At 61.6% G+C, this 11,341-nt stretch overlaps 2 protein-coding genes across 2 annotated transcripts in view; both read right to left on the reverse strand.

Moving 5' to 3' along the window:
- Positions 1–1,042: 1,042 nt before the first annotated feature.
- Positions 1,043–8,878, reverse strand: LOC144676617 (uncharacterized; the record flags this gene model as incomplete). Its single annotated transcript, XM_078536994.1, has 3 exons — positions 1,043–1,146; positions 4,518–4,697; positions 6,419–8,878. Coding segments are annotated over 3 exons (2,744 nt in total), but the record flags the coding sequence as incomplete, so codon positions are not given.
- A 488-nt stretch (positions 8,879–9,366) lies between these two features.
- The window catches only part of LOC144676616 (apoptotic chromatin condensation inducer in the nucleus-like), a 45,316-nt gene continuing 43,341 nt past the window's right edge, over positions 9,367–11,341 (reverse strand). The window contains exons 5-7 of the mRNA XM_078536993.1: positions 11,301–11,341; positions 9,493–9,625; positions 9,367–9,392 (exon numbers count right to left, since the gene is read on the reverse strand). The exon at positions 11,301–11,341 is cut by the window's right edge and continues 60 nt beyond it. Coding sequence (XP_078393119.1) covers positions 9,367–9,392; positions 9,493–9,625; positions 11,301–11,341 — 200 coding nt within the window. The remainder of the gene's footprint in view (positions 9,393–9,492; positions 9,626–11,300) is intronic.

The following is an 11,341-nucleotide window of genomic DNA, read 5'->3' on the forward strand; positions in this document are numbered from 1 at the left end:
ATCGCCCTGTATCAATCCCAAACTAATCCCACTATCCCACTCTCTCCCCATCGCCCTGTATCAATCCCAAACTAATCCCACTATCCCACTCTCTCCCCATCGCCCTGTATCAATCCCAAACTAATCCCACTGCCCCGCACTCTCCCTATAGCCCCGTATCAATCCCCAAACTAATCCCACTGCCCCGCTCTCTCCCCATAGCCCAGTATCAATCCCCAAACTCATCCCACTGCCCCGCTCTCTCCCCATAGCCCTGTATCAATCCCAAACTAATCCCACTGTACTGCTCTCTCCCCATAGCCCTGTATCTATCCCCAAACTAATCCCACTGCCCCGCACTCTCCCTATAGCCCTGTATCAATCCCCAAACTAATCCCACTGCCCCGCTCTCTCCCCATAGCCCAGTATCAATCCCCAAACTCATCCCACTGCCCCGCTCTCTCCCCATAGCCCTGTATCAATCCCAAACTAATCCCACTGTACTGCTCTCTCCCCATAGCCCTGTATCAATCCCCAAACTAATCCCACTGTCCCGCTCTCTCCCCATAGCCCTGTATCAATCCCAAACTCATCCCACTGCCCCGCTCTCTCCCCATAGCCCTGTATCAATCCCCAAACTAATCCCACTGCCCCGCTCTCCCCCCATAGTCCTGTATCAATCCCCAAACAAATCCCACTGCCCCGCTCTCTCCCCATAGCCCTGTATCAATCCCCAAACTCATTCCAATGCTCCAATGATGCCTTGACCCACGAGCAAACCCCATAATGATCGTACCACATGGCATTACTGTACAATGACCCAGTGGTACCAGTCGCTGGACCAAATTACATCTTGTACAGTCACCTCAAAGCATTGGAACACACTGAAAGTGAATGAGGTCACTCAGACCTTCAATATGACCCCAAGATCGAAGGAGGGTGAGGGGTCAATGTCTGACATGCTCTGCTTGTGTTTAGGACTGACCGACCATCTCACGATGATGTGAAGGGGCACGAGGGCACTATGATTCCCCACCACCAGCCTGACACATACTGCACTTACACATGGTGACGGCTGACCCCAGGCTGCGACGATGTCTTTCTCTGAGCGGCTGCTTCCTCTGCAGTTCCCGTCTCCTGCGTTAGTCTCCTGGCTGCGGACTCCCCCTGGGCAGAAAATAACAGAACACTTTAGAAAGTCACCCTCCGACAGTGCGGATCTCCCTCAGCACTGACCCTCCGACTGTGCGGCTCTCCCTCAGCACTGACCCTCCGACAGTGCGGCTCTCCCTCAGCACTGACCCTCTGACAGTGCGGATCTCCCTCAGCACTAACCCTCCGACAGTGCGGCGCTCCCTCAGCACTGACCCTCCGACAGTGCGGCTCTCCCTGAGCACTGACCCTCCAACAGTGCGGCTCTCCCTCAGCACTGACCCTCCGACAGTGCGGCTCTCCCTCAGTACTGACCCTCCGACTGTGCGGCTCTCCCTCAGCACTGACCCTCCGACAGTGCGGCTCTCCCTCAGTACTGACCCACCGACAGTGCGGCTGTCCCTCAGTACTGACCCTCCGACTGTGCGGCTCTCACTCAGCACTGACCCTCCGACAGTGCAGCTCTCCCTCAGTACTGACCCTCCGACTGTGCGGCTCTCCCTCAGTACTGACCCTCCGACTGTGCGGCTCTCACTCAGTACTGACCCTCCAACAGTGTGGCTCTCCCTCAGCACTGACCCTCCGACAGTGCGGCGCTCCCTCAGCACTGACCTTCCGACAGTGCGGCGCTCCCTCAGCACTGACCGTCCGACAGTGCGGCTCTCACTCAGCACTGACCCTCCGACGGTGCGGCTCTCCCTCAGCACTGATCCTCCCACAGTGCGGCTCTCACTCAGCACTGACCCTCTGACAGTTCGGCTCTCCCTCAGCACTGACCCGCCCACAGTGCGGCTCTCACTAAGCACTGACCCTCCGACAGTGCGGCTCTCCCTCAGCACTGACCTTCCGACAGTGTGGCTCTCCCTCAGTACTGACCCTCCGACAGTGTGGCTCTCCCTCAGAACTGACCCTCCGACAGTGCGGGTCTCCCTCAGTACTGACCCTCCGACAGTGCGGCTCTCCCTCAGAACTGACCATCCGACAATGCGGCTCTCCCTCAGGACTGACGCTCCGGCAGTGCGGCTCTCCCTCAGAACTGACCTCCGACAGTGCGGCTCTCCCTCAATACTGACCCTCTGACAGTGCGGCACCCCATCAGTACTGACCCTCTGACAGTGCGGCACCCCATCAGTACTGACCCTCCGACAGTGCGGCTCTCCCTCAGTACTGACCCTCCGACAGTGCGGCTCTCCCTCAGCACTGACCCTCCAACAGTGAGGCGCTCCCTCAGCACTCACCCTGGGACAGTGCGGCGCTCTCTCAGTACTGACCCTCCGACAGTACGGCTCTTCCTCAGTACTGACCCTCCGACAGTGCGGTGCTACCTCAGCACTGACCCTCCGACAGTGCGGCTCTCCCTCAGCACTGACCCTCCGACAGTGCGTCTCTCCCTCAGTACTGACCCTCCGTCAGTGCGGCTCTCCCTCAGTACTGACCCGCCGACAGTGCTTCGCTCCCTGAGTACTGACCCTCCGACAGTGCGGCTCTCACTCAGCACTGACCCTCCGACAGTGCGGCGCTCCCTCAGCACTGACCCTCCGGCAGTGCGGCTCTCCCTCAGCACTGACTTTCCGGCAGTGCGGCTCTTCCTCAGTACTGACCCTCCGACAGTGCGGTGCTCCCTCAGCACTGAACCTCCGACAGTGCATCTCTCCCTCAGTACTGACCCTCCGTCAGTGCGGCTCTCCCTCAGTACTGACCCGCCGACAGTGCTTCGCTCCCTCAGCACGGACCCTCCGACAGTGCGGCGCTCCCTCAGTACTAACCCTCCGACAGTGCGGCAATCCCTCAGCACTGACCGTCCGACAGTGCAGCGCTCCCTCAGCACGGACCCTCCAACAGTGCAGCGCTCCCTCAGTACTGACCCTCTGACAGTGCGGCTCTCCCTCAGCACTGACCCTCCGACAGTGCAGCACTCCCTCAGTACTGACCCTCCGACAGTGCGGCTCTCCCTCAGCACTGACCCTCCGACAGTGCGGCTCTCCCTCAGCACTAACCCTCCGACAGTGCGGATCTCCCCCAGCACTGACCCTCCGACAGTGCGGATCTCCCTCAGCACTGACCCTCCGACAGTGCGGCTCTCCCTCAGCACTGACCCTCCGACAGTGCGGCGCTCCCTCAGTACTGACCCTGCGACAATGCGGCTCTCCCTCAGCAATGACCCTCTGACAGTGGGGCTCTCCCTCAGCACTGACCCTCCGACAGTGCGCCTCCCTCTCAGCACTGACCCTCCAACAGTGCGGCTCTCCCTCAGTACTGACCGTCCGACAGTGCGGCTCTCCCTCAGCACTGACCCTCCGACACTGCGGCTCTCCCTCAGCACTGACCCTCCGACAGTGCGGCGCTCCCTCAGCACTGACCCTCCGACAGTGCGGCTCTCCCTCAGTACTGACCGTCCGACAGTGCGGCGCTCCCTCAGCACTGACCCTCCGACACTGCGGCTCTCCCTGAGCACTGACCCTCCGACAGTGCGGCACTCCCTCAGCACTGACCCTCCGACAGTGCGGATCTCCCTCAGCACTGACCCTCCGACAGTGCGGATCTCCCTCAGCACTGACCCTCCGACAGTGCGGCTCTCCCTCAGCACTGACCCTCCGACAGTGCGGCGCTCCCTCAGTACTGACCCTGCGACAATGCGGCTCTCCCTCAGCAATGACCCTCTGACAGTGGGGCTCTCCCTCAGCACTGACCCTCCGACAGTGCGCCTCCCTCTCAGCACTGACCCTCCAACAGTGCGGCTCTCCCTCAGTACTGACCGTCCGACAGTGCGGCTCTCCCTCAGCACTGACCCTCCGACACTGCGGCTCTCCCTCAGCACTGACCCTCCGACAGTGCGGCGCTCCCTCAGCACTGACCCTCCGACAGTGCGGCTCTCCCTCAGTACTGACCGTCCGACAGTGCGGCGCTCCCTCAGCACTGACCCTCCGACACTGCGGCTCTCCCTCAGCACTGACCCTCCGACAGTGCGGCACTCCCTCAGCACTGACCCTCCGACAGTGCGGATCTCCCTCAGCACTGACCCTCCGACAGTGCGACTCTCCCTCAGCGCTGACCCTCCGACAGTGCGGCTCTCCCTCAGTACTGACCGTCCGACAGTGCGGCGCTCCCTCAGCACTGACCCTCCGACACTGCGGCTCTCCCTGAGCACTGACCCTCCGACAGTGCGGCTCTCCCTCAGCACTGACCCTCCGACAGTGCGGATCTCCCTCAGCACTGACCCTCCGACAGTGCGACTCTCCCTCAGCGCTGACCCTCCGACAGTGCGGTGCTGCCTGGGGGTTGAGATCTAACTTGAGGAGAGACAGGGCTAGATGGGACTTTCAAGCCTGTTTCTCCCTTTACCGCCTTCCCCACATGCACCCCCGCCTCATTGATGCCCCTCATACCTCCTTCGCGTCCTCGAAGGTTCTGCGGCGTTTCCCCGCAGTGAGGAAGGTGCTGGGAGCTGTCTGGCTTCGTCCACTCGAGGGTCTCGCTGCCTCTGCTCTGGGGCCTTCGCCGGACGCCGTGTGTCGGTCAGCAGCACTGTCCCTGCGGGAGCTTCCGTGTCGCACTGGGCTGGGTGACTGGAAAGGACAGGAGCAAAACTAGTTAGTGACTGAGACCGAGCTGTACCCAGTGTCTAACTCCCCCCGTGCTGTATCTGTCCTGGGAGTGTTTGATGGGGACAGTATAGAGGGAGCTTTACTCTGTATCTAACCCTGTGCTGTACCTGTCCTGGGAGTGTTTGATGGGGACAGTGTAGAGGGAGCTTTACTCTGTATCTAACCCCGTGCTGTACCTGTCCTGGGAGTGTTTGATGGGGATGGTGTAGAGGGAGCTTTACTCTGTATCTAACCCCGTGCTGTACCTGTCCTGGGAATGTTTGATGGGGACAGTGTAGAGGGAGCTTTACTCTGTATCTAACCCCGTGCTGTACCTGCCCTGGGAGTGTTTGATGGGGACGGTGTAGAGGGAGCTTTACTCTGTATCTAACCCCGTGCTGTACCTGTCCTGGGAGTGTTTGATGGGGATGGTGTAGAGGGAGCTTTACTCTGTATCTAACCCCGTGCTGTACCTGTCCTAGGAGTGTTTGATGGGGACGGAGTAGAGGGAGCTTTACTCTGTATCTAACCCCGTGCTGTACCTGTCCTGGGAGTGTTTGATGGGGACGGAGTAGAGGGAGCTTTGCTCTGTCTCTAACCCCGTGCTGTACCTGTCCTGGGAGTGTTTGATGGGGACGGTGTAGAGGGAGCTTTACTCTGTATCTAACCCCGTGCTGTACCTGCCCTGGCAGTGTTTGATGGGGACAGTGCAGAGGGAGATTTACTCTGTATCTAACCCCATGCTGTACCTGTCCTGGGAGTGTTTGATGTGGACAGTGTAGAGGAAGATTTGCTCTGTATCTAACCCCGTGCTGTACCTGCCCTGGGAGTGTTTGATGGGGACAGTGTAGAGGAAGATTTACTCTGTATCTAACCCCGTGCTGTACCTGTCCTGGGAGTGTTTGATGGGGACAGTGCAGAGGGAGATTTACTCTGTATCTAACCCCGTGCTGTACCTGTCCTGGGAGTGTTTGATGGGGACAGTGCAGAGGGAGATTTACTCTGTATCTAACCCCGTGCTGTACCTGTCCTGGGAGTGTTTGATGGGGACAGTGTAGAGGAAGATTTACTCTGTATCTAACCCCGTGCTGTACCTGTCCTGGGAGTGTTTGATGGGGACAGTGTAAAGGGAGCTTTACTCTGTATCTAACCCCGTGCTGTACCTGTCCTGGGAGTGTTTGATGGGGACAGTGTAGAGGGAGCTTTAATCTGTATCTAACCCCGTGCTGTACCTGTCCTGGGAGTGTTTGATGGGGACAGTGTAAAGGGAGCTTTACTCTGTATCTAACCCCGTGCTGTACCTGTCCTGGGAGTGTTTGATGGGGACAGTGTAAAGGGAGCTTTACTCTGTATCTAACCCCGTGCTGTACCTGTCCTGGGAGTGTTTGATGGGGACAGTGTAGAGGGAGCTTTACTCTGTATCCAACCCCGTGCTGTACCTGTCCTGGGAGTGTTTGATGGGGACAGTGTAGAGGGAGCTTTATTCTGTATCTAACCCCGTACGGTACCTGTCCTGGGAGTGTTTGATGGGGACAGTGTAGAGGAAGATTTACTCTGTATCTAACCCCGTGCTGTACCTGTCCTGGGAGTGTTTGATGGGGACAGTGTAGAGGAAGATTTACTCTGTATCTAACCCCGTGCTGTACCTGCCCAGGCTGCGGGTCAGTGTGAGGGAGGGAGGAGGAGGGAGAGCCGGGACCTACCTGAGCCTCGGTGGACGAGGAGCTGGATCTGCCTCCGGACCTGGAGCGTGAACGGGACGAGGAGGAGCCGGAGGACGAGGACGAGCTGGACGAGCGGCGTCTGCGGCCGGAGCTCTCGCTGGAGCTGGAGGCGGAGCCAGACGACCCCTGCCCCCTCGGCGGCCGGGGGTCCGAGACCCTCCGCTCGCCCCGGGTCTGCCTGGCGCCCTGCCCCGCCTGGGGAGACCGGTCCCCGCCCGCCGGACTCCGGGAGTGGGGGACGCCAGCGGCCAGACGCGGCCCAGACGTTGGCGAGTGGGCTGTCTGCTCCTCGGCCGGCTGGGGTGAGGCCCGCCCGCCTTCCTTCCCCCGGCCTGTCGGGGGAGGCTGTCCCCTCCTCTGGGGCGGTGGAGACGGGGAGGCATCGCGGGGCGTCTGCGCCGCCGGACGTGACGTCTGGCCGTCCGCCGGCTGCGCCGCTGCGGGTGGAGACTGAGCCCTCAGCGTCTGGGTTTGTGGTGCAGACGGGGGCTGTTCCTCCACCGTCTGCACCGGGGCAGACGGTGACTGTTCTTTGACCGTCTGGCTTGGGGCAGACAGAGAGTGTTCCTTAACCGTCTGGCTTGGGGCAGACAGAGAGTGTACCTTGACCGTCTGGCTTGGGGCAGACGGAGAGTGTTCCTTGACCGTCTGGCTTGGGGCAGACGGAGACTTTTTCTTCACTGTCTGGCTTGGGGCAGACGGGGGCTGTTCCTTCAGCGTCTGCACTGGGGCAGACGGAGACTGTTCCTTCAGCGTCTGCACTGGGGCAGACGGAGACTGTTCCTTCAGCGTCTGCACTGGGGCAGACGGAGACTGTTCCTTGACTGTCTGGCTTGGGGCAGACGGGGGCTGTTCCTTCAGCGTCTGTTCCTTCAGCGTCTGCACTGGGGCAGACGGAGACTGTTCCTTGACTGTCTGGCTTGGGGCAGACGGGGGCTGTTCCTTCAGCGTCTGCACTGGGGCAGACGGAGACTGTTCCTTGACTGTCTGGCTTGGGGCAGACGGGGGCTGTTCCTTCAGCGTCTGCACTGGGGCAGACGGAGACTGTTCCTTGACTGTCTGGCTTGGGGCAGACGGGGGCTGTTCCTTCACTGTCTGCGCCGGGGTTGGTGGAGACTGTCCTTTGACTGTCTGGGTTGGGGGAGACGAAGACTGTTCTTTGACCGTCTGGGTTGGAGGAGACGAAGAATGTTCTTTGACCGTCTGGGTTGGGGGAGATGGAGACTGTTCCTTGACCGTCTGGGTTGGGGGAGACGAAGACTGTTCTTTGACCGTCTGGGTTGGGGGAGACGAAGACTGTTCTTTGACCATCTGGGTTGGGGGAGACGAAGACTGTTCTTTGACCGTCTGGCTTGGGGGGGACAGAGACTGTCCCTTGACCGTCTGGCTTGCGGGGTTGGGAGGTTGTTCCTTGACCGTCTGGGTTGGGGGAGACGGAGGCTGTCCCTTGACCGTCTGAGTTGTGGGGGAGGGAGACAGTCCCTTGGAGGTCTGGGATTCTGCAGACGGAGACTGTCCCTTGACCGTCTGGCTAGCGGGGGAGGGAGACTGTTCCTTGACCGTCTGGGTTGGGGGAGACGGAGGCTGTCCCTTGACCGTCTGGGTTGCGGCAGACGGAGGCTGTCCCTTGACCGTCTGAGCTGGGGGAGACAGAGGCTGTTCCTTGACCGTCTGGGTTGCGGATGATGGAGACTGTCCCTTGACCGTCTGGGTTGGGGGAGACGGAGGCTGTTCCTTGACCGTCTGGGTTGCGGATGATGGAGATTGTTCCTTGACTGTCTGGGTTTCTGAAGACGGAGACTGTCCCTTGACCGTTTGACTTGTGGGGGAGAGAGATTGTTCCTTGACCGTCTGTGTTGGGGGAGACGGAGACTGTCCCTTGACCGTCTGGGTTGGGGGAGACGGAGACTGTCCCTTGACCGTCTGGGTTGGGGGAGACGGAGACTGTCCCTTGACCGTCTGGGTTGGGGGAGACGGAGGCTGTCCCTTGACCGTCAGGGTTTCTGCAGACGGAGACTGTCCCTTGACCGTCTGGGTTGGGGGAGACGGAGACTGTCCCTTGACCGTCTGGGTTGGGGGAGACGGAGACTGTCCCTTGACCGTCTGGGTTGGGGGAGACGGAGGCTGTCCCTTGACCGTCAGGGTTTCTGCAGACGGAGACTGTCCCTTGACCGTCTGGGTTGGGGGAGACGGAGGCTGTCCCTTGACCGTCAGGGTTTCTGCAGACGGAGACTGTCCCTTGACCGTCTGGGTTGGGGGAGACGGAGACTGTCCCTTGACTGTCTGGGTTGGGGGAGACGGAGACTGTCTCTTGCCCGTCTGGGTTTCTGCAGACGGAGACCGTCCCTTGACCGTCTGGGTTTCTGCAGACGGAGACTGTCCCTTGACCGTCTGGGTTTCTGCAGACGGGAGACTGTCCCTTGACCGTCTGGGTTTCTGCAGACGGAGACCGTCCCTTGCCCGTCTGGGTTTCTGCAGACGGAGACCGTCCCTTGACCGTCTGGGTTTCTGCAGACGGAGGCTGTCCCTTGACCGTCTGGGTTGGGGGAGACGGAGGCTGTCCCCTTGACCGTCAGGGTTTCTGCAGACGGAGGCTGTCCCTTGACCGTCTGGGTTTCTGCAGACGGAGGCTGTCCCTTGACCGTCTGGCTGGTGGGGGAGGGAGACTGGTCCCTTGACCGCCTGGCTCTCCGGGCCCGGTTTGGAGAGCGAGGGCTTCGAGTCCTGCGTCCCCTCGGGAGTGTCGCCCTCGGGCCCCGGAGGAGGGGGTGGCGAGTCCCTCCGCTCGCCTGCAGAGGGCGGCCTCTTGCGCTCGCGCCCGGAGGACCAGCGCCTGCGCTCGGCCGGCCGCTCCTCGGCCCCCGGCGCGGGGGGAGTGGGGGAGGGGCCGGGCCCCGCTTTGTCCCGGGCCGGATTGGGGGTCCGCTTCAGCCTGGCCGGCGGGCCGGACCGCCTGAGGGTCCGGGGGGGCGAGGAGGGGGGAGGCTGTTCTGCCGGGGCCCGAGGCTTCTGGCGCCCTCCGCAGGCCCCACCCCGGGTGGGCCCGGCCACACTCCCCTCCTCCTCTTCATCTTCCTCCTCCTCCTCCTCTTCCTCCTCCTCCGAAGGATGGCTCCCTCCTCCTCCTCCTCCTCTTCCCGCTTTCTGCGCGCTGCTTGACTGCGTGGTCACCAGGGAACTGTCCTCCTGTTTTATTTTTCGGGGAGGGGAGAGGGAGGAAGGAGACGGAGGGAGGGAGGGAGGGAGAGGGGGAGAGTGAAAGAAAAGAGACACGGTCAACACAGCAGCTCACTTTCCCCCCCGCCCCGTCCGCTTCACCACCACCCAGTCACCCCTCAATCGGGCACACGCCAGGGACGTTTCCCTCCGTACCGGTCCGTCAGACATCGGGGCTGAGGGAGGGCCGCACTGTCGGAGGGTCAGTGCTGAGGGAGAGCAGCACTGTCGGAGGGTCAGTGCTGAGGGAGAGCCGCACTGTCGGAGGGTCAATGCTGAGGGAGCGCCGCACTGTCGGAGGGTGAGTACTGAGGGAGAGCCACACTGTCGGAGGGTCAGTGCTGAGGGAGAGCCGCACTGTCGGAGGGTCAGTGCTGAGGGAGGGCCGCACTGTCGGAGGGTCAGTGCTGAGGGAGAGCCGCACTGTCGGAGGGTCAGTGCTGAGGGAGAGCCGCACTGTCGGAGGGTCAATGCTGAGGGAGAGCCGTACTGTCGGAGGGTCAATGCTGAGGGAGCGCCGCACTGTCGGAGGGTGAGTACTGAGGGAGAGCCACACTGTCGGAGGGTCAGTGCTGAGGGAGAGCCGCACTGTCGGAGGGTCAGTGCTGAGCGAGCGCCGCACTGTCGGAGGGTCAGCGCTGAGGGAGAGCCGCACTGTCGGAGGGTCAGTGCTAAGGGAGAGCCGCACTGTCGGAGGGTCAGCGCTGAGGGAGAGCCGCACTGTCGGAGGGTCAGTGCTGAGGGAGCGCCGCACTGTCGGAGAGTCAGTGCTGAGGGAGAGCCGCACTGTCAGAGGGTCAGTGCTGAGGGAGAGCCGCACTGTCGGAGGGTCAGTGCTGAGGGACAGCCGCACAGTCGGAGGGTCAGTGCTGAGGGAGCGCCGCACTGTCGGAGGGTCAGTGCTGAGGGAGAGCCGCACTGTCGGCGGGTCAGTGCTGAGGGAGAGCTGCACTGTCGGAAGGTCAGTGCTGAGGGAGCACCGCACTGTCGGAGGGTCAGTGCTGAGGGAGAGCCGCACTGTCGGAGGGTCAGTGCTGAGGGAGAGCCGCACTGTCGGAGGGTCAGCACTGAGGGAGCACCGCACTGTCGGAGAGTCAGTGCTGAGGGAGAGCCGCACTGTCGGAGGGTCAGTACTGAGGGAGCGCCGCACTGTCGGGGGGTCAGTACTGAGGGAGAGCCGCACTGTCGAGGGTCAGTACTGAGGGAGCGCTGCACTGTCGGAGGGTCAGTGATGAGGGAGAGCCGCACTGTCGGTGGGTCAGTGCTGAGGGAGAGCCGCACTGTCGGAGGGTCAGTGCTGAGGGAGCGCTGCACTGTCGGAGGGTCAGTGCTGAGGGAGAGCCGCACTGTCAGAGGGTCAGTGCTGAGGGAGAGCCGCACTGTCGGAGGGTCAGTGATGAGGGAGAGCCGCACTGTCAGAGGGTCAGTGATGAGGGAGAGCCGCACTGTCGGAGGGTCAGTGATGAGGGAGAGCCGCACTGTGGGAGGGTCAGTGATGAGGGAGCGCCACACTGTCGGAGGGTCAGTGATGAGGGAGCGCCACACTGTCGGAGGGTCAGTGATGAGGGAGCACTGCAGTGTCGGAGGGTCAGCGCTGAGATGACATCGCGATATACGTCCTCTTGGTAGACAGGGAGGTGATTACCTGGTCAGTAGGTTCAGTGTGGGGGCCACTGTCATAACCCT

Source organism: Cetorhinus maximus, unplaced genomic scaffold (genome assembly GCF_964194155.1).
Source record: "Cetorhinus maximus unplaced genomic scaffold, sCetMax3.hap1.1 HAP1_SCAFFOLD_1741, whole genome shotgun sequence".
NCBI lineage: Eukaryota > Metazoa > Chordata > Chondrichthyes > Lamniformes > Cetorhinidae > Cetorhinus > Cetorhinus maximus.